Raw genomic sequence first — 25,828 nt, forward strand, 5'->3', positions numbered from 1 at the left:
GCCTTCAGCGACGCAGGAGCACAGCAGCGCCAAGCCCTCGTTCCGTCGGGGCAGGAGGAAGCACGAGAGACGCTCTGCTGACCCGAGCGGCTGCCTTGGGCATTTCCAGCTGCAGTCGGGTCCCCCAGCTTGCCCGTCCAAGGCCGGGCGAGGTGGTGGGGCTGCGGGAGGGGGGCTTCGCGCCCGGCCTCGCCGCGGGACGTTGGGCGGGGCGGGCCCGCCTGGCGCCCCCCCCGCCCGCCCCTGTCACCGCCTGCCGGCGCGGCTCGCGGAGCCGGAGCTGTCCACAGAGGGAGGTGCTGAAGGCAGGGAGGAAGCGGAGGGACGCGGACATCTTCGCTCCCCTAATTTCCTCCCTGCCTCCTGCAGCCATTTTGCACCACCGAGGCTGGAGGAGGTGCAAGGACGGGGGGAGCTTTAAGGAATGAAGGGAAGGGGATAAAGAGTTATGGAGAGCCGAGAGGCAGCTATGGGAGACACCGACTGATATGTCTGCAAAGGCTGGCTCATAGCAGCAGCTGTCATCAGCATCATGGTGAAAAGGAAAAGCTCAGAGGGCCAGGAGCAAGAGAGCGGCCGTGGTATCCCTCTACCCATCCAGACCTTCCTGTGGAGGCAAACCAGGTGAGAGAAGCATGCTTAGGATACAGTTGCAACAGGGTGGTGGGGGGGAGGCAGGCAGGCCAGCTGCTGCTCAGTGCTGGGTAGGAAGCAGTTACTGCAGCTGCAATATGAAGGCGTGAAACAAGCTGTTCTTTTTTGCACTCCATGCAATACAGTCTGTGTGTATGTACTGGGGATGGGAGAAGGACAGTGGCAGTCCCAGAAAGCTTCTTAATTTGACTTTAAAATATCCATGTGTATGTGTGTGTACCTCACCCCTCCTTGCTGCTCTCTTTCTCTCTGCTTTAAGAGGACTTCTGGAGCTCAGGTGCTAGAAGCAGTGTCCCCTGGTGCTGCACAGGACTTGCAGTTCTGCTTGTATCTGTTTTTGCAGCTATTCTGGAAGTGTAATCTATGTGTTGAGAGGTCAGCATGCAAACAGATACGTCAAAGTCTCACTCTGTTTCATTGGATTGGAGAGAAATGATGTGTGAGGGGCAGGCTGAATGTATAGTAGGGGCTTTGTGTTCCTTGTGAATGCTGTCTGCTTCCTGTCTTGCAGGAATTCTAAACTGAAAACATCACGGGGGGGTGTGGGAGAGGGTGGAAGGTTTGAAGGTTGTGTCTCTAATTTAAGATTTCAGTCACAAAATCCCATTATCCCACAGTTTCATCCTTCAAGAAGTAATGTGTAATAATGTGACCTTATTTATGTGTGGGGGTTGTTTTTTTGTTTTTTTTTTTTAAAGTGTGTAACCAATTCCATTCCAGAGGGAAATGACAGCAGAGGGTATGTGTTCTCTAGCTACAGAATGAAAGCCTGATTTTCATCACAGGCCTTCCAAATCAGTGATTGCGGAGGAAAATACTTGATACAAAACCGACAGGTTATTCCCTAGCTTAAAATATACACAAGGCAAAATTCAGTAATATTTAACGTGTTAAGTAGAACGTTGTGAAAATCTTTCAGTGAGGTAAAATGGCTGAAAACTGTATAATGGAAGATTTAATCCACCCTCAAGAAATGTCCTGAAAGATGATGGCAGATGTCATCAACAGGTATTAGGACATTCTTTTGGCTTCATCTTATATTATAAAGTTTTCAGCATTTTGCTAATCTTTTGACATGAGAAGAACCCTGAAAGTAACTAAGCGGAACTCCTGCTTGAAGTGCTGGGCCTCTAATACTGTTTTCTTTTTTTCCTTCAGTGCGTTTTTAAGACCTAAACTGGGGAAACAATATGAAGCTTCCTGTGTGGTATGTACCTGTTTTCAACTCTTACTAGTAACTAACCTTTAATGCAACTTGACCTGGCCACGATGGTTGGTCAGCAAGCCTTTCAACTCACAGGAGAGACTATTTAGCTTAATTTTGTACTTTTATCACGTGAAGAATTTGAAATTTTTTCCCACCTAGAGAATTTAGAAATCATGTCCACCTTTAGACATGATATATGTATTTAATGTTTATATTAGTAGTTGAACTGACACAGTGAAGTACAGTGAGGGCAGGCTGAGCTTAGACAATCTGGGTCTATTCTTGTAGTTTGCCATGGATGTATGGGCTTTTGGTTGAAATTCGTGTCATTTCAGTTTGTGGTTATTCGAGTTAGAATACTAAAAATCTAAAAGTTGCTAACAGCAAACTTTAAAAATACTTTCTCCCATTGTGCAAAATGAAAATGCATCCTCCATTGGAAAAGAGAGGACCATATCTTAGTGTAATTGAAAGGATTATTATGCAGATGCTGATAATCCTTATTTCTAGCTGTATTTAGTATAAAACCTCAATCAAACATGTGAAGAGAGAAAGGGAAGGCATGCAGCAAGTTCAAGTAAGATGGTTATCTAGGGAGCTGCACAGTTTCCTCAGCTGTTGCTTATCTTTGGTTGACTTAAAGTACATTAAGCAGTTGCAGCCAAACCTGACAGACTGGAAAAATGCGGTCTGGACATGTATCTTAATAGTTTAAAGTACTTAGGTCTCTCTGCAGCAATTTTCTGACTTGCTTCTCACAAGACATTAAACTGGAGAAGCTGTTTGCTACTGCTGACTGAATTTTTCTAGGAAATCCATAAATTTTTCAGGGTTATTCCTAGATACCAACTACTGACAGAGGACTTTTGTCTTACTGTGTTGCTGGGTGAAATGCATAGCAGTTCTGGCACAGTAAGCTCAAAGGCATCATTGCTGGTCTATACCAGTTAAAGCTCAGAGGATATAAAGTGGAGTTTGTTGCTTTACATCATTGTAGGAGTCTCAGAAGTGCGCAAGAGCTGTGCCTTGATGAACCTCTAATTTGAGATTACAGCTCCACCAGTGAGTTAATGTTCTCTGTTACTGTTGGGTAGAGGGACAGAACTTCCTTTTCTCTTCTACATTGATGTGTCTGTCTGTCTGTGACTTGTTGGGCTTCATGCTGTGCTATTGGGAGCAACTATTCTCTGTCCCTTGGGCTGCTTCCAAATCCTGTTTCTTTTATAAGCATATACCAGAATTCACTAAGTGTAAAAAACCAGCAAGAGAATGTAAGTTGCATGTTTCAGTTGAATGAAAAGGACCTCTGAAAAAATGCTCAGGAAAGAGGTGGTCTTTGGGCTTGGGGTACAGCTAGTACCAGGACCATCAAATCATGCTGCAGGTCAGGGGACTTGCTTCAGCACATGCCTTGGACTACCCAGCCTGGATTCTGTGCCAGCACATTTATATATTTACATGCTATAGTCCTGGCAAAAAGCTTTGGAGCCAAAGAGTCACAGCTTGGGCATGGATGAATTCAACATCTTTGTTTAAAACCAATGGCATAATGGGGCCCAAGAGTCCTGGTGCCATGATTTTTTTAGAAGCCCCAAGTGTTGGGGGAGTTCAGTGTCTCAGGAGACAGAGAGAATAAAGAAATTTGTTTACAGTGAATGCACAGAGACTGTATCAGTATTTAAAGGCTTTTTAAAAATATGCATAGCTCTTGCATCAAAATTCTTTGTCTGCAACTTTAACTAGTTTTGATGAAGGCCTAGTCTGCTTCACTGCTTATATAAAAGAGAATTTGATTATTCTCCATTTCTTAACACAATCATTAAATAAGGCTAGAAAGTTACCAAAGAATGGGGCTCAGTTTTGCAGAAATAATGAGATGCAGCTTCAGCTGTTGCATCTGCCACTTTTATTTGCTCTTTGGTTTCCTATGCCTGGCAGTGTACAGGGATGCCTGCCCACATCAACACCTTTCATGTAATCCAGCAAGATAGCAGAATGTTGCATGCATGAGTGAGATAGAAGATATCTGGAGCTTGACAGGTAGTTGGCTTATCTTCTGAAACATCAGGCTGATTATCTAACACTGCTGTATTGACTAGCGTGTCTAGAAATGTGGTGCACCTGATGTATGATCTGTCATCTTTAAATTCTCTTGCCAGAATTGTTCTAGGCACGTCTATAGGCCGTTAACTGTCTTATGCTGCAGCACAGTGTTGTCATATGCATTCTGTTATTATTCTTGGCTATAAACTTGCTGCACTAGATTTTGCTGCATATTATGCACTAAGAAATCAGATGCTGGAGGTCTATATTCAGTCATCACAGGATCTGGTCTGAAAGAGCTGTTTGTATTGGGTTTTTGAGCTTTGCTGTACAGTTCATAATTTTTAATACTTGTGAAAAACATCCTGTTTTTCTTATCTGAACAATCTCACTGACTTCAGTTAGTTTATAAACACTAGCCTTAAATGTGAAGATAAATAGTCTTGTTCTGCCCCGTGGCCCCCTCGCCACGTTGTTTTACACTGTCTAAATGCCCTTGTACCTCCATATGGATTAAATATTCTTCCTTCTTCCCTTTCTGAAGTTCCTCTGCCCTAATTCAATATCACTCCTAAGGTGCTTGACTCAAAGCTGTAAATGACCTCAAAGGGAGTGTACGTGAGTGACATACAGAACTGCTGTGTTTTTTGGGGGTGAGGGTAAGAGGATATAGGGGATATTTTGAGTTTTTTCACTTTGGATTACACTGGTGTGTTATCAACATTATTCTCATCCTAAATCCAAAACATAGCACCATACCAGCTAATAGAAGGAAAATTAACTTAGTGCTGCCTGAAACTGGGACACAGTGGGAGAACCCAGATGTGTCTGGAGGATCTTGCAAATTCCAAGTTTCTTTTAAAATACTTTTCTTTTTCCCCATGTTTTTGCAAATATAGTGATACATTTCTGTTGTCACAAATGATTAAAGAATAGACGTGGAGCAACATTTTAAAAAAAGCAGTAGGAATGGTTGCGGAAGACTGAGTCTTTGGACACAGGAATTTTCTGTGAATACAGTAGTTGGCACCTGTGCTTCACTGTCAATGTCTGTACTATGTTTAATTGTCTCTTTTGCTGATTTTATAATAGTCTTGCATTCATAAAAAATAGAACCTGATTCTCTGAGCTCCTAGATTGGAGTTTTAAAATTTTATATGTTTAGGTTTACTTGGAGGACCTTCTCTGGGTTGATAATACTGTTTACCTGCATTTCAAGTTATCTCTAGTCAGTCTGAAGTGACACTAGTACTAATTCTCTGCTTTCTACCGTGATGCAACCCAAGCTTTGGATGAACAATTTGGTAGGAATCTAGCTCTCCTGAGAGAATGGAACTGGGAGGTGCCTTACGCGGTCTGCTGCAGGTATGGCTCCTCTGGCCTTAGAGCAGGGGTTGGCTCGTGTGACTTGAGCAAGGTGTATAGGAAACCATGGCAAAGACCAGCCAAAAGCTGCTCTGTGCCAAGGCTCTTGTAACGCTACTGCTTGTGTTCCTGAACTGGGAGGAATAACTGAGTGCTTTCCATCATAGGCAGCATGACACCCAACAGATCTCTGACTAAAAATGATCTCCGACTGTAAGAGTGATTTGGGTCTTTCCATGGTAGCCACATTACCCATGTCTGGTGCTATGTGCATGTTGCTGACAAGCTAATCCATAGCCCATTATTTCTGACTAATTAGTTTCATCTGTATATCCACATACTTTAACTAACACTTTGCAATTTCTGCTGTTGCTCCACAATGAGCTCAGAAACTGAGGATTTCTAATAGGTGGGCAGAGCAACTTTCCATGGAGTTACATTTGCTGGCAGCTCTAGTATTCTAGTATTTTCAGTATTTCCTCATGTTCAATTTGTGTAACTACAGGCTTAATTTTCTATAAGCCCACTCAGCACTAAATATAGATGTATATTTTTCTACAAATCACACTGTCTCCCCTTCTCTTACTCTGTTCTTGGAGCTAACAGGGAGCTTCAGTCACAGGCTGTAGGTACAGATGGATGTGCATTTCTCTGCCTCTGTGCTGGCTAAAGCAGAGCCAGCTGTGATGGGGGTGCTGTATTCCCATGATGGTGTGGCACTGTGCACGCGCTGGCACATCCTGCCTCTCAGCACATGTGGATGCTACCTGAGAGGATAAGTGCACACTGTTTTTCAGGCTGCTGGATTATGCAGAAGAGTGCACATTACCACTGGTTATCATCCGGTGCATTGGAGCAGCTGGTCATTTAGAAGAGATAGTTTACTATTGCTGCCCTTTTAGCTTTTCTTTTTCTGTAATTAAGTCTATTCCTATTGCTGCTGCACTTTTACAGGAGAAATTGTTGTGACTAGTGTTGAAGGATAAGCTTTATGAATCTGGAGCGAGGGCATTTGAAGCACCCTTTAGGTCATGAATGCCAGCAGTTACTTGTTTGCCAGGAGCCTGATGAAATTGGTGGAACAGCTTGTGAACAAATAGGTAGCCAGGAGGCTAAGCTAGTCTATGGCAAGGATGTGCATTACCAGTAATGTATTTCTTAGCTTTAGGAACTTCAGTGAAGTAGCATAACTGCTTTTGTGACCTATAATGAGATCTTTGTATCTGGTCAGAGGATATGAGCTTATTGAAATAGTTGGAGTAACAAACAATAAAGAACTTCCCGGGGGATTTCAGAGGCAGATCGTCTTATTTTGTATTGCTTGAGGTGGAAATAATGAACTTGCTGCAGCCATCAGCCCTTTTAAGCATTCATAAAACCACTACATCATGGCTCACTGACAATGTTTGTATGCTATTTTTTGTGGCAGGGTGTGAAAACAATTCCTGAGGCTCATATACCTTTAATGGATTGCCCTTTATGTTACACTAACCTGAAAGAGCATGTGTGTGTGAGAGAGAATAGTATAACCAGCCCTCAGCTCCACAAACATAGGCTTCATTAGATCCTGTTACTCTCAACAGGACCACTGGCATGCCAGATTAATACCAAGCACAAGCGTAAGTCTGGTTTGATGCTGGTACTTACATATGCATAATGTTTGCTTTTATTCTTTGTCATTATTATACTGAGTTTTATGTATATTTTATTGTTATATAGAGTGGCCCATTCATTTCCTAGCTGAGGATGTCCATGTATATAGTGAGCTTTAGCTACAGGCTGTATTTTACATGAAAAATATTCTAACTTAGAATATAACTGTGTAATGAAAACTTATGGGTTTTAAAGAGAATGGTATATGTCATAGAGAGTATGTGTGGGAAGCGTTAATGTTTGCTTTTTTTTTTTCCTCTCAATTGTAGTCTTTTGAAAGAGTTTTAGTAGAGAACAAGCTTCATGGCCTTTCTCCAGCTCTCTCTGAAGCCATCCAGAGCATTTCTCGCTGGGAACTTGTCCAGGCTGCGCTCCCACATGTGCTACACTGCACTGCAACATTGCTCTCCAACCGAAACAAGCTAGGTTAGTGCTCATGTGAGTTTGTTTTTCCATGACTGAAACATAGAGCAAAACGTGATTTTTTTAAGATTGATGCTTAGCCTGCCACACAACGTATCCTAGATCTAGGATTCTAACTAGGAATTCCAGTACATTCTGTGTGTTACATTTCGCAATCTGTTCTCATTTGTAACAGAGGAGCCTGGGAGAGCTTTCCCAGTGAGGTCGGTGGTCTGCTAGCTTTAGAAATCATGAGCTGAAGAGTCAAAGTAGTTCAGTGATATTTTGCTAGTCATTTTCCAGGTACACGAGAGCTTAGTTTTAACAAAAACCTCACAGTTCTTGCTTATGTTTTGTCTTATTCAATGGGGTCAAACAGACAAGGCTTTCAAGCTGCCATCATTTAGGACCATGCAGTCAATGTCTCTGCCACTGACATTTCAGTGTCCAAACTGCAGATGCTGTGAAATAAATGACACTTGTAAATTAGGAGGTTTCAAACATTACAAAACATAATTCTGTTTAATGGTAGAACTTGAGTTTTCAAGCTCTCATTGTGAAGTTGGATGCCCAGTTTCCTGGGTGGTCCTGAAATTGTCAACAGTTCCATTTAATGGAAAGCCTGTAAGATGCTGTGATGTGTTTTTCCCTTCCAGGTCATCAGGATAAACTTGGAGTAGCTGAAACAAAGCTTCTTCACACTCTTCACTGGATGCTGCTAGAGGCCCCTCAGGACTGCAGCAATGACCGATTTGGAGGAGACAGAGGTTCTAGCTGGGGAGGGAGCAGTAGTGCCTTTATCCACCAAGCTGAAAACCAAGGATCACCGGGACCCCGTCCCATCACCACGAATGATGAGGAGGAGAACAACAGAAGGAAGTTCTTCCAGAACTCCATGGCCACTGTGGAGCTCTTTGTGTTTCTCTTTGCTCCTCTTGTTCACAGGATTAAAGTAAGTAGGACGCCAATGGAGTGCTTGTGTGGAGATACCTCTGAGCAAAGAAAGAATGATTCTGCCTCTGTGATGTTCTGAGTCTTACATTTAATTCAGCCTACAGTGCACATTGATTGACCACTAACAGATATTTTATCATGCTGGTACAACACCACTGACATCAGAAGGGAACCCTTCCAGCAGCATGAACAATCACTCTACCGTGCACGCAGGCACAAAGGCAAATGAATCTGAAGTGAGGAATTTCTGTACTCTAGGAATGTCAAAGATCTGTGGCCCATATGAATTCCGCAGAAAAGATGGCAAGCTTTAATGTGCTCTTATGACTCAGTTGTTGCTCACAAGGGCCTTGCTAGCTTTTCAGAGATACCACTGTGGAGCTGCTGCTGAGGTTGATTGTTGTCATTACTAATCATCTTGATGCCGATTACCAAGATTGCTTTTTAGTGGTATAAGCATGGAAGTGGCAGAGGCAATTAAGTATTCCTTTGTTCTGAAGTTAGGAGCAGGCTGCAAGGCTTCTTGTCCGCCGAAGTCCCTCTGTTGGTTTTATGCTGAGTACATCAAATAAAAAAAGATGGGGTAAATGAGGTACTTAACTGGCATGTTAAGTCAGTATTATCCCCTCTATGTTTCATAGAGGTACAAGTCTCAGGGAGGAATATGATCTGATAACTAAAATAATGCATGTGCTCAAGAAGGATGGTACATTTGCAAAAAAAGGACTAAATGATGGAATTTCCTGACTTCTGAGGGAGTTTGTGCATTTAGCAATGCATTTTTAAATGAGACTTTTGGCGAGTGAGGTGTAATCCTGTAATTTAACAACTGTAGTTAAAAGTGTTTGCAGATTACATAAAGCTGGCAGTCCGAAATAAAAATGCAGTACGTTGTTGCTGGCACTTCCAAGCATTTTGCAACGTGTTCCTTTGGAAAAAAAATAAAACACAGCTGAAAACAACAAGAATTTATAACAAGGCTTATAAGCTCACTGTTATGAGATGGGACTAAAAAAGAATAGGGAATGAAAGGATGGGAGAGTGGTGAGCAGCCAGCTCTTGCCATTCTTTTACCTATCTGCATCACAATTTAAGCCTGTGAGGCATTTGAAGTTAAGTCAACAGAAGACAGTGGTGCAGCTGTAATTATTCTGCTATTACCCATGTCTGTGTGTGGCTTGTGGGGATAGTTGGACTGCACTAACTGTTGACTTCTAATGTAGGTCTGACTTTTGTCGAGGTAAGTGCACCTTGATCCTTCTAATATTTACTTGTCTGCTAATCTTTATAATTTCAACTACTTGCTTATGTAAAGTGATGTTGGCTCAAGTGCTAGTAGTTCCAGTGTCTCTAGAGACAGATCTCAAGTATTAACAGTCTTACTATTTAATAACAACGTCATTGCATGCTACTATTTCATAATAATTTAATATATTTAATGTTACCTCAATTTCTAATCAGTGTTTAATATTTATTATCCCTTTTGGAGCAGTTCAGAGATACAAATGCTAAGGTTATGATGAGATTGAATACTAAATATGAAGTTATATGTGTTTAGAGGGGATGCTGAGGCTCTTGACATATAAATGGCCTTTCCTCTTATAGCTAAAGGTACTTGGAAAAAAAAGAGTTCATTAACTAGTATGGAAATTTAACTTGGAAAAAGCTTTTGTATATTTTTGTATTGAAAATTTTGTTTTCTCCTATGATGAGAGGTTGAGGGATCGGGGATTTTTTAGCTTGGAAATGACAACTCCAGGAAGACCTCATTGTGGCCTCCCAATACTTGAAGGGAGTGTATAAACAGGAGGGGGAACGGCTGTTTTCAAGAGTGGATAGTGATAGGACAAGGGGGGGATGGTTTTAAACTGAGACAGGGGAGGTTTAGGTTGGATATTAGGAGGGAGTTTTTCACCCAGAGGGTGGTGAGGCACTGGAACAGGTTGCCCAAGGAGGCTGTGGATGCCCCATCCCTGGAGGCATTCAAGGCCAGGCTGGATGTGGCTCTGGGCAGCCTGGTCTGCTGGTTGGTGACCCTGCACATAGCAGGGGGTTGGAACTAGATGAGCATTGTGGTCCTTTTCAACCCAGGCCGTTCAATGATTCTATGAATTTTCCTCATTGTATTTTCAAACCTGTGCTTGAAATGTATTAGTGTCTGCTGAGTGGCTTCAGCAGCCACTGAGTTAACGTATACCACCACAGAATGGCATGTAGTGACATTTATTTTGCTTAAGATCTGTGCATCCGAGAAAGGACAATCCCTTCAAACTGAAAACAGTGTTTGTTCATGTGAGCTATTGTGATTCAAACTCTGTTTGTCTTTTTAGGAATCTGACCTGACCTTTCGATTGGCTAGTGGCCTTGTTATTTGGCAGCCCATGTGGGAGCACAGGCAACCTGAAGTGTCTGCCTTCAATGCCCTTGTAAAACCAATCAGAAACATTGTTACAGGTCTGTGACTTTGCTGTACAGATGGGAAACCTTTCCTTTGTTTGGTTGATGCTATGTTACGTTCTGTAGCCGTCATATTTGAGGAATATGCTGATACTGCAGGAACTAGTCAGGCTTTTGAGAGTAGTTTCAGGCTGCTTCCCTTTGGAGTCAAGTATTGTTTGCATAATATTTAATTAAGAGATGAGAAAGGAATCAGACATAGGAAATGAGAAACTCTCAATAAAGTTATTGCTTTCTGTCAGCTTCAAATCTCTGTTTCACCATGTCTTTCTAAGTTGCTAAGAAGAGTAAAGACTATATCCAGCAGCAGTCCAACAGGGCAAGGTTTACCCCAGGCTGGCACTGAACGTATTAAAAGTGAAGAGCACACAGCAGTCCATGTTCCCTTACTTTCTGAAATCTTGGGTTTCACCTATGAAACTAAAAAAAGTAGTTTCAGGAGGCTCCAGGGCAGACTTAGGTTGCAATTCACTTTTGTGTACTGGGAGAGTTGCTCTTCTTTTGTGACTCAGCCATAATGAGACTGGAATGGGGTGCTTAGGCTTCCAAGCCTCTATATCTGGCTTGGTTCTACCAGTGCTTTTTTACTGTTGCATTTGAGATAATAGTTTTGCATAATTTGTGCCAACTAGTGAATTGTGATTGTGCCAGATATGTTACTGTGGCATTGCTTGCAAGTTCTGAAAAGCACTAAGTTATAATTTTCACAGTAGTGAAAATGTAGTTAGCTGAATCAGCTTTCTCAAACGTAATAAATCACTTCGGATATTGTATTTAGTTCTAAAGGCTCTGCAGGCCTCCAGGACAGTCTAAAATTGAAAAGAAGTCTCTCAAATGATTTGAAATCATCTCTACCTATTTTTTAATTACAGAAGATGAAGCTCACTAAAGATTTCAACCCTGGAGATAGCATAAACGATTAGACCTAAGTTTTCTTTGACCGTTGGGTTATTTTTTTTAAAGGTTTGAGGTATGGTCAGAAAATCCCTAAGGTATAACTTCAAGAGTCAAGTCTGTTACGAAAAATATTCTGCTTTGTTTTGAAAATATTTTCAGCTAAATAGGAATACTCACCAGAATGAGGTTCTTTATGTCAAGGAGGATTCTAATATTTAGTGCTCTGGTCTCAAATTGTGATTAAAAAAAAAAAAAAAAAATTGCTTAAATTCTCATTGGAATGGGAATTAAAAATAAATCTAGTGCTGAAGCTTTATGATGTTTTGCTTGGAGTCAATCTGACACTAAGTAACATATGAATAGCTTGCAGTATGACAAGATTTGAAGAGTTGTCATCCACAGTGCTTGTGATGTCCTTGTTCTTCTACAGTATCACTGATCAAACTTTCTGTATGAAATTCATATGCTATCTACGATGAAGACATATGTCAAACTAGAAACCATCGTGTATTCTGAGAGAGGTAACCTAGAAGAAAAGCTGAATATATGTGAAAATAGGAGGAGGAAGAGATCCCAAATAAAGTGCACTAGCATGCACAGGAAAGCACAGTCTAATGCCAAATGGACTTATGATAAAACAAGATTTCAAGTTTTATCTTTGTTTAATGAAAATGTAATTTCTATAAAGTTGTTGAAAACACAATTAAAAAAAAAAAGGTGTGAAAGTTAAAATAAATGTTTTTGTTTTTGTTTTTAATGGCCATTGTTAATGCTAGGAAGTCTGTAAGAGATATACTGCTTTGTTGTTTTTTTTTTTTTTTTTTTTTTTCCCAGTTAATCCTTTCAATTGGTGAAGTTTAAATATTAGAGATGATTTCTGACTTGAAATTTCACTTTATTTTTTCAGCTAAAAGAAGTTCTCCTACCAACAATCAGAGTGTGACTTGTGAATCCCCAAATCTGGACAGTGGTCATACAGAGGTGAGCTCTATACTGAGGTTGAATGTGCTTGAGTGAGCAGTTGAGGGAAGAGGAAACTGAATGCTGAAACTGCAGCTGCGCTTATTACACTGAAGTAATCCATGTTCAGAAATTACAGTTTGTCACAGTTTTCCTGAAGGCTCCCAAACTTGTCTGCAGGGAAACCAAACAGTATTGATACACTTTTTGTGATCTCCTTGGCAATATCCTGTCTTACAGGATAGAAGTCTGATCTTATGTCTGTACTTAGGTTAGAGCCCTGCCTTGACCTTTGCCTGTACAGTTCCTCATACTGTAAAGCCACAGGCCTGATTAGTTTTGCATGTTACTGTGGTATAAGTAGTAGTCATCCAAGCACAAACTGCGGTGAGAAAACTAATACAAGATGGATCAGTGTGTTTATCTACCTGTTTCTTTTTATTAAAACTATCCAAAGGGACTACAGGTGGTCTGTGAGACGACCCTGCCGGATTCTGTACCTCCAAAGCCCACTGTTTCAGCATGCCATCGTGGAAATTCCTTGGAAGGAAGCGTCTCCTCTCAAACCTCTCAGGAGAGGGGTACTCCACATCCCAGGTACAGACTATTTCAGCAGAAAGTTAGATTGGTATAATTCAGTGATTGGGGTCGCAGTAGTCCTCGTCTTCAATCGGCTGTTGTCACTGAACTCTGAGGGTGCTGAGCATTTATCTTGAACTCTACAGATCTCAGTTTTGGGAACTGAACAAAGTGATGACACAGTGCCACTTTCATTGGAGAAATCTCCACTTAGCCTGTTGCGACAGTTGATTTGGTCTTTCCTAGTGTGCTGTCTTCGCATAATTAAAGAAACTAGCAAATAATCTGCAGGTTCAATTCTTCTTAGCTGGATTCAGTCTCAGGCAGCTAGTATGTTTTCTGGCTTCCTTCTGATAACATTTTACTTCCTACCAGCAGAGGATTTTTGCAAGCTTCTCTCCATTGCCTTCATTATTCCTTCTCTGCATCTTGTTGCTTAGACAGCTACTGTTAGGCTCCTGATCAAAAGAAGCAGACTAACAAAAAAGCGAAGTCATAAAAACCATCCTCCCATCTTGCCCTGCAGAGTTGAAGCTGTAGTTTTCCAGCATGATGCTGCTACACGAACTTATTCTATTCCAGATTCAGGCAGATAAAGATAGAACCAAATTTTCCGTGATGCTGGATACCCAGTACTGCCATAAGGTAAATGAAGCTGATGAGTGTTTCAGGAGTGTGGATAGGAAAGGAAGCCTAGCTATATTTTTAGATCTCTGGATTTAGGAGTCTCACTTTTAACTTCTCATGAAAATTTTGGTCCTGGTGCTTGTCTCTTTCGGGAAATGTCAGATCTAAAACAACAGCGTTTTACGAAATTGCTTCATTACAGGAACAGAAGAAATGTGGGATGAAGTAGGTTTCTGCATGTAATCTAGGAACAACTCGGATTTCTCAAAAAAGGGGTTGATGTGCTATTTCCCCTGGTGGAAAGGGCAAAGCTGTTCTCTATGGCTCTGATCTTATCAGGAGCTTTCCTTTGGGATTCTGTATCAAGCCTGCTGTCAATTCTGGTTCTTTATTTAATTTGTAATAATGTGAGCCAGTAGAACTGCAGTGGGGCATAAAACTGCCTTTCTGCGTATGAACACTGTGGCTTAGAGCGGCACAGCTGTACAAAAAAAAAAGCCTTTTATGAAGACAGAATCAGGAGATCAGTTTGTCGAGCTGGATCTGGTGGTTGCTATAGAGATGGAGCTGCAGACAGGCATGGAAGAGAGCGTCATTATGTCTCCTCATTTGCAGGACTCATTGATCAGTTAAAACTGCGCAGGGAGCTTTGGTTGCCATGCAACAGACAACTGGGAACAAATGTAGTTTGCTTACCAACAGCCGCAGTATTTCTTTGTCCTTGGGCCCTGGGTTGGAGGAAGACTGCCTTTCCGCTTTCCCTGCAGTCCCAGTTAGCTTAGAACTGAGAAAACAAACACTAGGTTTCCTTCTAAATTAGCACAGAGTTTAGTTTCTGGTTCCTCAGATACAAAAATGGCTTGTTCCTCTGACCCTGGCTAATTATCTCTGCTCTAATCAGTGAAATTCTCCGTTCATAAATGACCACAGCTTAACACTCTGGAGCACTTAAAGCCACAGCCTTTAATCCAGATGCTACCTTGAACATACAGCCTTGGGAATAGTCTGCAGGATTTCAGTGGCTAATATTTCATAAGGAGATCATGACTTGCTCTAGGCTGTGTTGTGCTGTGTGTTGGGTTTGCTTACAGGCTGCATACAAGGAAACATGGATGACAGTTCAGACACGTGCTGATCTGGGTTCTGCAAAGACCAAAAATAACATATCCTTGACATTTGCTGCCTTTATTTTCTTTACTGCTATATTTTGAGTATCCCAGCTATGCTTTTGCATGGCGTTGACACGATCTTGACTGACAAAAGCAGCCTTGAAATCAAGTATATTGGAAAAACTTCGCAGTGTATTACCATTTATTATGACATTTCTCTTCCTATTTCAGTTTTGTTGTGTTGTTTGGGTTTTTTTTTTTTTTTTTTTTTTTTTTTTTTTTTTTTTTTCAGAACAACTCATTTTAAATCATCAAACTTGGAACATTTTATCCTGAATACAGCACTAGGGACACTAGGGACAAACTTGGAATCCGTAGATTGCATTTAGTGATATGTGCTGACACAGATGGGCTGGTCTGCAGTCACCAATTACCTTCAGCATTTGCTTGTGAAGCTGGCAGCAAACTAAGTCCTGCAGGTTTGAGTTCTAGATGTGAACGTTTCTCCAAGCCCAGCCTAGCCACCTTCCCATTGCCAAACGTGTAGTTTGGAGGAGCGTTCGTGTGATCCCAAGCAGCATCAGCATGAACTGCACACTTCTTTCTTCTTTGCCAGTCCTATACCTACCTTATATGCAAACGGTAGATTTGTGACACTGGACAGTGGCACAGCAAAGCGCTTCAAGCATATGCTCCACTCTTGAGCTCTTAAAGGAGTTCAATTAGTCAATGTTGTTGCTTCTTCTGTACTGCTTTGTTGGACAGTGGCCTTGGTTTCCTCTACTGAATGTGGTGGTACCCAGATGGAGGTAGGAGTATCCTGCCAATGCTGTTCACATGTTGTTTAGCAGAGCTGATAACGTAAATGGCTTTAAAAATAAATATTTGATGTTCTTGTTGTAGCTCCCAGATGATTCAGAACACTATTCTGTGTTCTATGGAAGTGGTTTTGATTCTTATAGAATCCAAAACCACAAAAGTTCATCATTCAGTTCACAGGGGTGTGTTTCTAAGACACTGAGTGGAAATGTTTAGTTTGTGTACTTCTATGGCCAGAAAACATAGATGGGTTTCCAGAGTTCCTACCCTATCCCCAGCGTTCCACAGCTTTTCCCATATGATTCTCATTCCTCTGAGTTCCTTTCACTGCTTCTCTTATGACAGATTGTCCCTTAGCAGCTGCTTACTGTGCAGAAGGTGAGTCGGGACAGTTGTACTCTGCTGGGAGAGAAGTGGGGAAAAAAGGTTGGGGTACTTTATTGCAGTAGGATTGGTTCTGACAATGCTATGATCCCTTTGAAATCTGGAATCTCTGGAGTCTTAATTTCTGAGGCTTACCACAGACGTTTTGGGTTTGTGTGTATTGTGCTTAAGTCTACAGACAGCAATACTGAGAAATGTTAGGAAATGACACCATCTGAAAGGTAGGAAAAACCAAAGTGAAAGTAAAATGTTTTCCCTTTATCTAGCACATTTTGGCAAGGAGTGTCCAGGACAGTAGCTCTTACTTGTATGAAAATCAGTTTAACAGGCCAAATCGTTAATTAGCTTAGCTGTCCTGTCTGCTTGTTCTCTGCTAAGGTCTGTTGTGTACGAATGTAAAAAGTTTCTAAATACTCATTACCAGTATCAGAACAGCAGATGTTTCTGAGTTGTCCGTTTCCAGCTGAACAAATCATTCAGTTCACACAGATGCCGAAGGCTTATCTTCAGAACTCAGTTTAAGAAAGCAACCTCATCCAAGAAAACACCATTTAAAAAAAAAATAATAATAAAAAATTCATCACAAAACAACACTGTGCTTGAGCCCTCTGGGGAGCTCGAAGTTAAATATCCATTTAGGTGTCATCAGCAATGCTTTCCTCAGTCAAGGCCTTAGTCCCAAAGGGTCAGTGTCAAATATCCCTGCAAGCTCAAGCAGGCACAGCTGTGTGCACATCCTGGTGTTTTCTGCAGATGGCAGGAGAATGCAAATGGCTTATAGCTCTCTGCAACTGGCTACGTTTTAGGCCTCTTAGGAGAGCTCTTGCATCTTTTGGACACCTAGCATACCAGCGTGTGTGCTAGGACGGAACTGGCGGCTTCTTCCAAAAGAAAATTTTGTGGCATTGAGTGACCCCTTAGGAACTGTTGAACGTACAAAACGGCTGATGATCCTTGTGTTTTCTTTATTCAGAGAACACAGAATCTAAGAAGGGTCTTAGGAGCCTGATGACTAACATGCCTTCTCTTGTTTTTTTTGGAACAGAGTGTCTTTGGTGATCCCACCATGCCAGAAATCTCGCTATGCCACTTACTTTGATGTGGCAGTGCTGCGCTGCTTGCTGCAGCCTCACTGGTCTGAGGAGGGCACACAGTGGTCACTGATGTACTACCTGCAGAGACTGAGGCATATGCTACAGGAAAAGCCTGAGAAGCCACCTGAGCCTGAGATCACCCCTTTGCCGAGACTTCGCAGTAGCTCCATGGTGGCTGCTGCACCCTCTCTGGTGAATACCCACAAAACTCAGGTAAGCGGTTGCTATTGATATGAAACCTGTGAGGTGGTTCTGGGAAGTGGTGGGCAGATGGCTTGTGAAAAGCACAGCTTTGGTGTTGGTTAAACTGCCCAGAGGTCAGATTTGTGCATTGATTCAGAAGGAGAATTGGAGAACGATGAGGGGTTTGGAGGTGGAATCTGACTCGAGAGTCCGAGCTGGTGATTGCTGAAAGCTTGAAAGGTGGTTTGTGATAATTAAGCTAGGGAGAATGCTGATAACATTAGTTTTTAATGCGGGAATATACTGACAGCTTTGTCAGAAGAAATCAGACTGCCTTTCCTGAGTTCTCTTTGATGTTACCTTTCAAAAGAAAAGGAATTGTGCTTGGTACAGCATTGCACACTTCAGACATACACTTGTGTTAAGTATCGGAATAGACTTTTGAAAGCTGAGACAGTGAATCCTCCATGTTGTTACTTCTTCTCATTATGTTATTCTTCTTGCGTAACTTCTACCTTTATATTTGCCAGCAAAGCCTCAGAGGACAAACTGTCCTAGTAGGTGTCAAAATTTATTCCCTGTTTTGCTAGAAAAGGAACTCCAGATTCCAGACCTTAATGCAGTAAAGATCTTTGTCTTAGAGCTTAGTTGTTTTGCGTTTTTTTTTGTTTGTTTGTTTGTTTGGTGGTGGTTTTTTTTTTTTTGGACAGGTCATGGTTGGTTCAGGGGTGAAAAGGGGATTTGGCTGCAGTTTCAGTTACTCTTCTTGTTTATTTGTGATACTTATAGATTGTGTATATTCTTTTCCTGTCATGTAGGCTTTTAACAGCAAATTCTGACTTAGTGAATTAGTAGAACTTTCTTACAAGATTTAATACAGGATTCTATTTTTGCAATCCCATTCTATGACACATCTCAACGAAAAGGCTCTATCTTCTGCTAATGTTCCCATCAAATGTCTTTTTTGACTCAAAACTCTCAGAATTAATTCTTGTGTTTTTTTTTTTTTTTTTTTAAATCCATGCTTGTGGTATTCTGGCAGTTTCTGACCTGTTATTTCATAATGGTAAAGGGTGAAACATCCTGTACAGCCAGAAGACAAGCATAAAGAGTATAAATGTTAGTATTTTTATTTTAGTCTCAGGGTGTTGCAGCCATTCTTATGGTTTTTATGAAGTCACATGTTTACTTACGGTTTTCAGGGCTCAGGAGCAGCAGTATTCTTTAAAATGTATTATGTGTATTATATATTTCTATAAAATGTTGCCTATTTCATCCCTGCGAAAGCTTGACGTATCCCTGCAAAGGCCAGGTGATTAGAATTACTATTCAATCTTCATCTACCTTTGCACGGGGATTTCATAGAATTGTTGTGCATGTACAGAAAATCCTCCTTTAATATCATCTCCTGGAGGTTATGCCAGCTAAATAGAACAGTACACTGGAAGACATTACTCTGTTCATCTGGTTCACCCTTCTTGTGTGTGTACTGTCTTTTTGCCTTTGCTCATAACAGCCCAGTTATTTTGCACACGAATATGGTAGCTACTAGTGCAGTAGCACTGCAGTCAGTTCTTAACATAGCAGCAGCGTGCATGAGATTGTCCTCCATAGGCACTGCTTGCATTAGTATTTTGCTGGTTCTTCTTTAAACACTTTATTCCTTTCACACACTTGGCTATATCTTGCTCTTTCGAGATGTTTTTCTTGCAAAAGATTCCTTTACTCGATTGCTCTTCACTGACATTTTTCTGTTAAATCCATTTGGCAATTCCACTGGGTACCTTCTAGCTGCAAATGTGAGGACTCTGTCCAGGGCATTCTTCCCTCCAGGGCTAGATTTGATTGCTTTTGGTAACCTCTGTGTCAGTCCTGTGTATTTTTACTGTACTTCATCAAACTGGAATCCTGTTTAAAAAGGTTTCCAATTTGTTAAGCAGAACAGCTGTGATGGAGGAGGTCAAACAGTCCTCCATGCACCAAAAGTTTCAGCTCATTACACTCTTTTTTATAGCTCTGAGGGCTGAAGACTGCAACACAGAGGCACCCAGGCCCTATGGTTTATCCCAGCTGACTGTAGGCACTTAGCTGAGGATCTTAAATTGTCTCATCACCCAAGTCATCTGCTAGTCAGAAGAAAGAGAGCCACCTCCAAAGGACAGAGACTTATTTCTTTTTATCAATAGACAGGATTGTACATTGAGACGTCACCAGCTCATCAGTCAAGAACAGGGAATATGCTTAAAACTTGTCTTTTTTTTTCTTTCTTTTTTTTTTTTTTTAAGTCTAGATCTAAATTCCTAGCTAGATATCATCAGGTTGGTGACACGCTCTCAGAAATATTGGCACTCTTGTATTCCAGTGGGTTAGATTCACAGTGGTTGGCTGATGAAACTGTTCAAAGATGAAAAGTTAGCTACATGTAAATCAGTTGAGGGGCCAGCAGATTTTTCTAATAAATCCATGTTCTTTTTGTTGTTCAGCAGTTTATCAGGGTAACTTCCTGCATCTCCCCAGGTCTCAGCAAAACTCTCAAACTACTTGCTGGATTCTGAGTGCCTGAAATCACATTTTAATTATTATCTTGGGCTGAAGAAGTTGGTATCATGAGTTGAGAAAACACAAGAAACATCCTTCATGTATTGCCTAATAAAATGAAGAGTAAAGTGGAAAAAGATTCAGTGCAGCATGCCAGCACTCCTTATTGCATAGCAAAGGGGTACTGACTACAGTGAATAAGATTAATACTAGCTTCCTCTAGAAACCGCCTTCAATCCAAACGGTATTTCAGCAACACATGATAAAGGAAGCCTACTTTGCACCTATATGCAGTGAATTTAGTGTAAGGACGGGTCTATGAAATGAGACCTTCAGAGGCTCACAAACCTCTAGTCTTGTGCTAACATTGCAGGGGCAAAGAGCCAGAGCTTAAATTAAACATCAGGCCCATGCAGCTGTAGTGACTCACAGCAATACTAACATAAAAGCAAGAGTCTAAAGTGCAATGCCTTGAGAGGTGGAAGAAGTACTAGTGAGCTGCTAGCTTTACAGTCGTGCAGAACAAATGCAGTAGGAATCAGAAGAAGATAGAGAGCAGCAGCTCCAAAACTACTTAGCTTTTCTGTCCATCTTATGCTTATCACAAAACCAACATAATCTACTGCACAGTCTTCAAAGGGAGTACTATTTTGATTCTTTAGAAAGTCATATACCACAGTGTAGATTAAAGATAATTCTACAGTTTGCTTTTCTAGTATTTCTCACTTGACACCCATCCTAACCACAGCTAGCGCTGTGTCTTTTTGCATTTGTATAGCTTGTATCATGGTATGGTCCTTACTTTGTGTTTCTGATGAACATAGGGCACCTAATAGAACACTGATTTAGTAATTAATGTACAAAAGGTTGTGAAACTGAATTAAATTGGCACGATGTTTTCCAGACAGATGAAGCTAGAGAGCTGTAAAAGCTAAGAACCAAGCCATATGAAGTAATTGCTGGCTTCACTGTTGAGAGGCTTCTGGGGTTGAATCGTCACTTGCTGTCTGATGGATTTTGCATATGAATCCCCAATCTCTAGAATATTTCAAAATGGTTTAAAACCATACCTTGACTGAATGTGACTGTAAACAATTGTAAAGCAGAATTCTTTCTGTTGTGTGTCTCTTCCATTCTCATATTGGTAAAGTAAATAGGAAGGGTTTAAGGGTAGTCTTTGATTAGCACGGGAAGTCTGATCTCCAGTATCCCAGTACTGCAAACTCTGTAACTGGCTGTTGAGCTTTCGGCTGCAGAGTGTCTCTGGCTTTTGCAGAAACTTCATATGTATAAAACTGCTCGTTTGTTTGCAGGGCTGGGATCTGAGTAGCCAGGAGTTATATCTTCTATACTGTTGGAGTCTCCTTATCTATACTGATGGCATATAGCTGTCAGGATTGGAAGGGAAAAGGTATTTTAACACAACCTAGTTCAGCACAACCTTTTTAATGAGGAAGCAATGCAGAAGACCATATACATTGGAAACAATCTGATATTTAGGCAGAAGAAAATTATCCTGAGGGGATTTGGTCAGGTCAGCTGCACAAACATCTCATGAAAAGTGGCAGCATATCTTTAATGAGAACAGATGGTCGGGAGCTGAGTGTATGCCACTTTTTGTACCAAAGCCTTTCTTTGCAGTAGGCAGCTGGAATGTTTTGCTCAGTGCAGAAGGGGAGCAGAGCGCCCTCTACTGAACTATTGGTAAATTAGTCTCCAAAGTTTTCATTGTCTTGGGACGTTTGGTGCAAGAAGTTATAGGGGCTTTCACAAGTATGAGAAGCATAGTGTGGAAGGATCTTGGAGGACTTGTTATTACAAGTGTAGGATTCTTACTGATGTTAATATCTTAGGTTTCTTTAGTTGATAGATAAAATTAAAGACGAGTGTGTTGCTCCAATCCCATCTCACTTCCCTCTGCCAAAACAGCCCACCTTGGCATCAAGAAAAGACTTGCAACTTTCACAGAGAGACTGACTTGTACTTATGAAATTGTATAATTAAAATATTTTTACACATAAAATCTCTTGAGGTGACCATGCTGCTTATCGCAGCATAATTCCAAAATACATTATTATGGGCATACACTGTTGAGGGCAGATTCTCTTAGGTTTTAAAACATTGCACAAAGAGTGGTCTCTGTGATTGCATATAAATGTAAACCAAGGCCATGGGAAGATCATCTGCCAGTCAGGGTCGTGCCTTGAATCAGAATCAAGTTGAGCTGACCATGGATCTTCTGTGCCACTAGACCATGCTGACAGCAATGCTTGAGTCTGTCTTTGGCAGCACAATGCCTCACTCATTTCTTTTTTTTTTTTTTTTCCTCCTGATGAGAAATATGTTACTTGAAATCAGTAACTCTAGGAGTCTAAATATTTTTGTTTGTTTTTCTTTAAATATGTGAATAATGCTTTCTGTGATGTATAGAAGGTCCTTTTCCTTTACAGTGCTCCTCCAATGAGAGCTCTTGGAAGCACTTATTTTATTAAGCTGCTTATCCTCTATTTCTCCTTGTGCTTATTGTCCTCTTCTGGGGTCTGCAGGATCTTACAATGAAATGTAACGAGGAAGAAAAATCACTAAGCACAGAAGCGTTTTCCAAGGTTTCACTGACCAATTTGCGTAGGCCAGCAGTTCCAGATCTCTCCACGGATCTGGGGATGAACATCTTCAAAAAGGTGAGTGGAAAAAAATGTTCCTTAATTTACCAGTGATTCAGTATCTGAATGACCTGGTAGCTGAGTAGCAGCTGAAGGTTTGCTTGGACTGTGCACTCATGCTGCATAAGAGGTTGTCATCTTTTTTATCAGGAGTAATATTATGTGTTACTGTTTAGGTATTATGCACAAATTCAAATCACATTACTAAATTCCAGGCTGGATGTGGCTCTTGGCAGCCTGGTCTGGTGGTTGGTGATCCTGCACATAGCAGGGAGGTTGAAACTAGATGATCATTGGGGTCCTTTTTAACCCAGGCCATTCTAGGATTCTATGAAATTGTTATTCTGTTATCTCTTGCGCTAAAACTGTATGTGGGAAGGGTACCCAAACAACGTCTGGATTTTTAAGTACTGGTGCTCACTATAATTCCAGATAATTCAATAAAGTTTTTCTGACTTTTTTAATGTAATGAGGCTCTGAGTTTGCACTCATCCAGTATACTTAGCAGAGTTTTGTGGATTCTGCAAATTTACTTCTCATATCTGAGCATGTTGGACAGTTATTCAAAGGCATCCATCCCAGCCTGTGGTAAAACTGAGTTCCTTAAAATATTCGTATGGTCCTTGAGTGTGGATAGTTTCTTTCAGGATGAATGACCAAGACGAGAAGCTCAGCGCATAAGGTTGCAGTTGGGCCACATACCTGGTTTAATTTTTTCCCCCCTAGAGGTAGTTAAATGCCTCAATGCCTCTACCTGCTCTCATCTTTGCTCTTCTTCCTCCTGCAGTTTAAAAGCCGCAAAGAGGACAGAGAGCGTGAACGCAAAGGGTCAATTCCTTTCCACCATACTGGGAAGAAGCGTCAACGGAGAATGGGGATGCCCTTTCTTCTCCATGAGGACCATTTGGACGTTTCACCTACTCGGAGCACTTTTTCATTTGGCAGTTTTTCTGGCATTGGAGAGGACCGACGTGGCATTGAGAGAGGAGGATGGCAAACCACCATATTGGGTAAGGCATTGTTATCTCTGCCTCGTGTTCTGTTTCATTCCTGTCCTGAACATTTAGAGAACAGCGGAGGCTTTTTGTTGCTTTGTCTGTTCTATTACAATTTGATGTCCTTTGTTCTGTTTTCTGTATTAAGCATCTGTTTGCAGAAGTGGCAATCGTGCTGGCAGCAGACCTTGGATGACTTACGCTTCACTTTTTCCCTGAAAACAGTCATATACTGTAATAATAGCTACTGTAGCAACCGATAGTCATGGCTGTACCACTCAAATACACGTGAGGCTGCATTATCAACTGCAGCTTAAATTAGATTCAAGGAATGTTTCCATCCTTTTCTTCTGCAGAGAAATATCTGGAGAAGCAGCATTGTGGTCATTAAAGCACAGAAAAGAATATTAACAATTTTCCTCAAGTGAATGTTGGATGTTAAATAGAGTATTGCTTCAGATAGTTAAGCTTACCCTATCTTGGTATTACAAAGATGTGGTGTTCAAATATTGGTTCCTTCAAGCTTCCAAGTTCACTGAATAGATTCTAGGCATGGTTTCTTTTTCACAAACTTTTAATGTCATGTATTTTCATTCTCACATCTTTTCCTGAAGATAGTAGACATCGTTCTCATGTTATTTAGCCAATCTTTACATCAGTGAACCCCCACAAGATACCCAATTTTAATTTGTTTTGCTGCACTTCACAGCGTCGCGGAAGGTCATGGCTTCTGATTTCAACCTTTCAATTTCTGTCTTCAGCTACTGTCTCTTAGAACCTCCAAGAACCTCTCAGATGAGTAAACCTGGTATCAATTTCTTGTCTTCATCCTAGGAAAGTTCACCAGACGGGGGAGCTCTGACACAGCAACGGAGATGGAAAGCCTGAGCGCTAGGCACTCGCACTCTCACCACACTCTTGTCTCTGATCTGCCAGACCACTCAAACAGCCATGGAGAGAACACAGTCAAAGAAGGTAAATTTAGCACATCAAGAAAGAAAAATTTCACTGAAATACAAACTCCCGGAAGCTGAGGAAGTGTTACTGTTTCCATGTATAAGTATATGACTAATTGTTTTTTTCTGTTTTTTGTTCTCTGTATAAATATTTTCCAAGCCTTTTGTGTTTATCTTGTGCACTTTACAATATGTACATATATATGTGTGTGTGTGTGTGTGTGTGTGTATATATATATGCATATGTGTGTGTATATGTATATATATAATTAGGCAGCCATTAGCAGGGAGAAGAGAGAGGTTGTGTTGTGTTTTTTTAATTTGTTTTCTGTTATTGTTGTTCTGGTGTGGTGGTGTTTGTTTTTTTGTTTTTGTCTTAACAGTACATGGTGCAGAAATTTGGGCAGAAACTTAGTATTGCTTCGCTGGTTTCATGGGAACTTTGTGATACTTAGTGCCTCATCTCATCCTCAGTTGTGCTGAAAAATGTACTTTTGTCTTAGTTTCTCCTAATTCAAAACAGAAGCCAAGCTTTGAAATTTGCTCAGTCACCCTGGGCCCATCTGTCTTGGAGCCCTCTGCAGAAATAGCAATGCCAAGTATGGCCACTATGAGAGAATCCCTGGTGGGATGAAGTCTGCTCCATAAAGAAGAGTCTTTCTGTTGGCAGGACAACTCCACCTTTAATAAACAACATTAGCTTTGCAGAGGAAAGTTCTTTTCTGTCAGCAGAGCTGTCTGCGCCAGAAGGCTTTGCTGGCACTACCCCTGCTGCCTAAACACAGCAAATCTTTCTCCCTCCTTTGTAGTGCCATTAGCAAAACCTGGCCATGCAGATCAGGCCTCAGCTGTGGCAAGTGCAACCTTAAACCTTCATGAGGGAAGAGGATATCACACACCCCATGGAGCAGGGCACAATCTGTCTGCATAAGCTGTCAGGCAGCATACCAAGAAGGATACTCACATTTTTATGTGCTGTAGCCCTGGGAGCGCTCAAAGATCCATGCTGTTTTAGTACAGCGATTCCGAAAAGTCTGAAAGAAGATGGATTTGCATCAGCTGTAATTTAGTATGGACTAAATTCAGTATGGACTCCATGATATACATTTGTTCTGTGGGAGAGTAATCTGACACACCACACCAGCTTTCTAGCCAAATATTTTCTAAAAAGTTGCCATATGTAATGCGTGTTACGCTGTCTGTACCTAGGGTACAATTGTGCTGCAACTATTTAAGTAATAGGACAAATTGCACTATTTTCAGTGGAAGTTTCCAACTTTGAATGAAAC

At 41.1% G+C, this 25,828-nt stretch overlaps 1 protein-coding gene across 1 annotated transcript in view; it reads left to right on the plus strand.

The window, feature by feature from the left end:
* Positions 1-310: 310 nt before the first annotated feature.
* Positions 311-25,828, plus strand: part of UNC80 (unc-80 subunit of NALCN channel complex) — a 119,896-nt gene continuing 94,378 nt past the window's right edge. Inside the window, exons 1-11 of the mRNA XM_085228180.1 lie at positions 311-624; positions 1,813-1,861; positions 7,192-7,348; positions 7,981-8,276; positions 10,609-10,732; positions 12,540-12,613; positions 13,050-13,189; positions 17,156-17,417; positions 22,472-22,606; positions 23,376-23,598; positions 24,418-24,558. Coding sequence (XP_085084306.1) covers positions 533-624; positions 1,813-1,861; positions 7,192-7,348; positions 7,981-8,276; positions 10,609-10,732; positions 12,540-12,613; positions 13,050-13,189; positions 17,156-17,417; positions 22,472-22,606; positions 23,376-23,598; positions 24,418-24,558 — 1,693 coding nt within the window. The 5' untranslated portion in view covers positions 311-532. The remainder of the gene's footprint in view (positions 625-1,812; positions 1,862-7,191; positions 7,349-7,980; positions 8,277-10,608; positions 10,733-12,539; positions 12,614-13,049; positions 13,190-17,155; positions 17,418-22,471; positions 22,607-23,375; positions 23,599-24,417; positions 24,559-25,828) is intronic.

This window comes from Meleagris gallopavo, chromosome 7 (genome assembly GCF_905368555.1).
Source record: "Meleagris gallopavo chromosome 7, MGAL_WU_HG_1.1, whole genome shotgun sequence".
Classification (NCBI taxonomy): domain Eukaryota; kingdom Metazoa; phylum Chordata; class Aves; order Galliformes; family Phasianidae; genus Meleagris; species Meleagris gallopavo.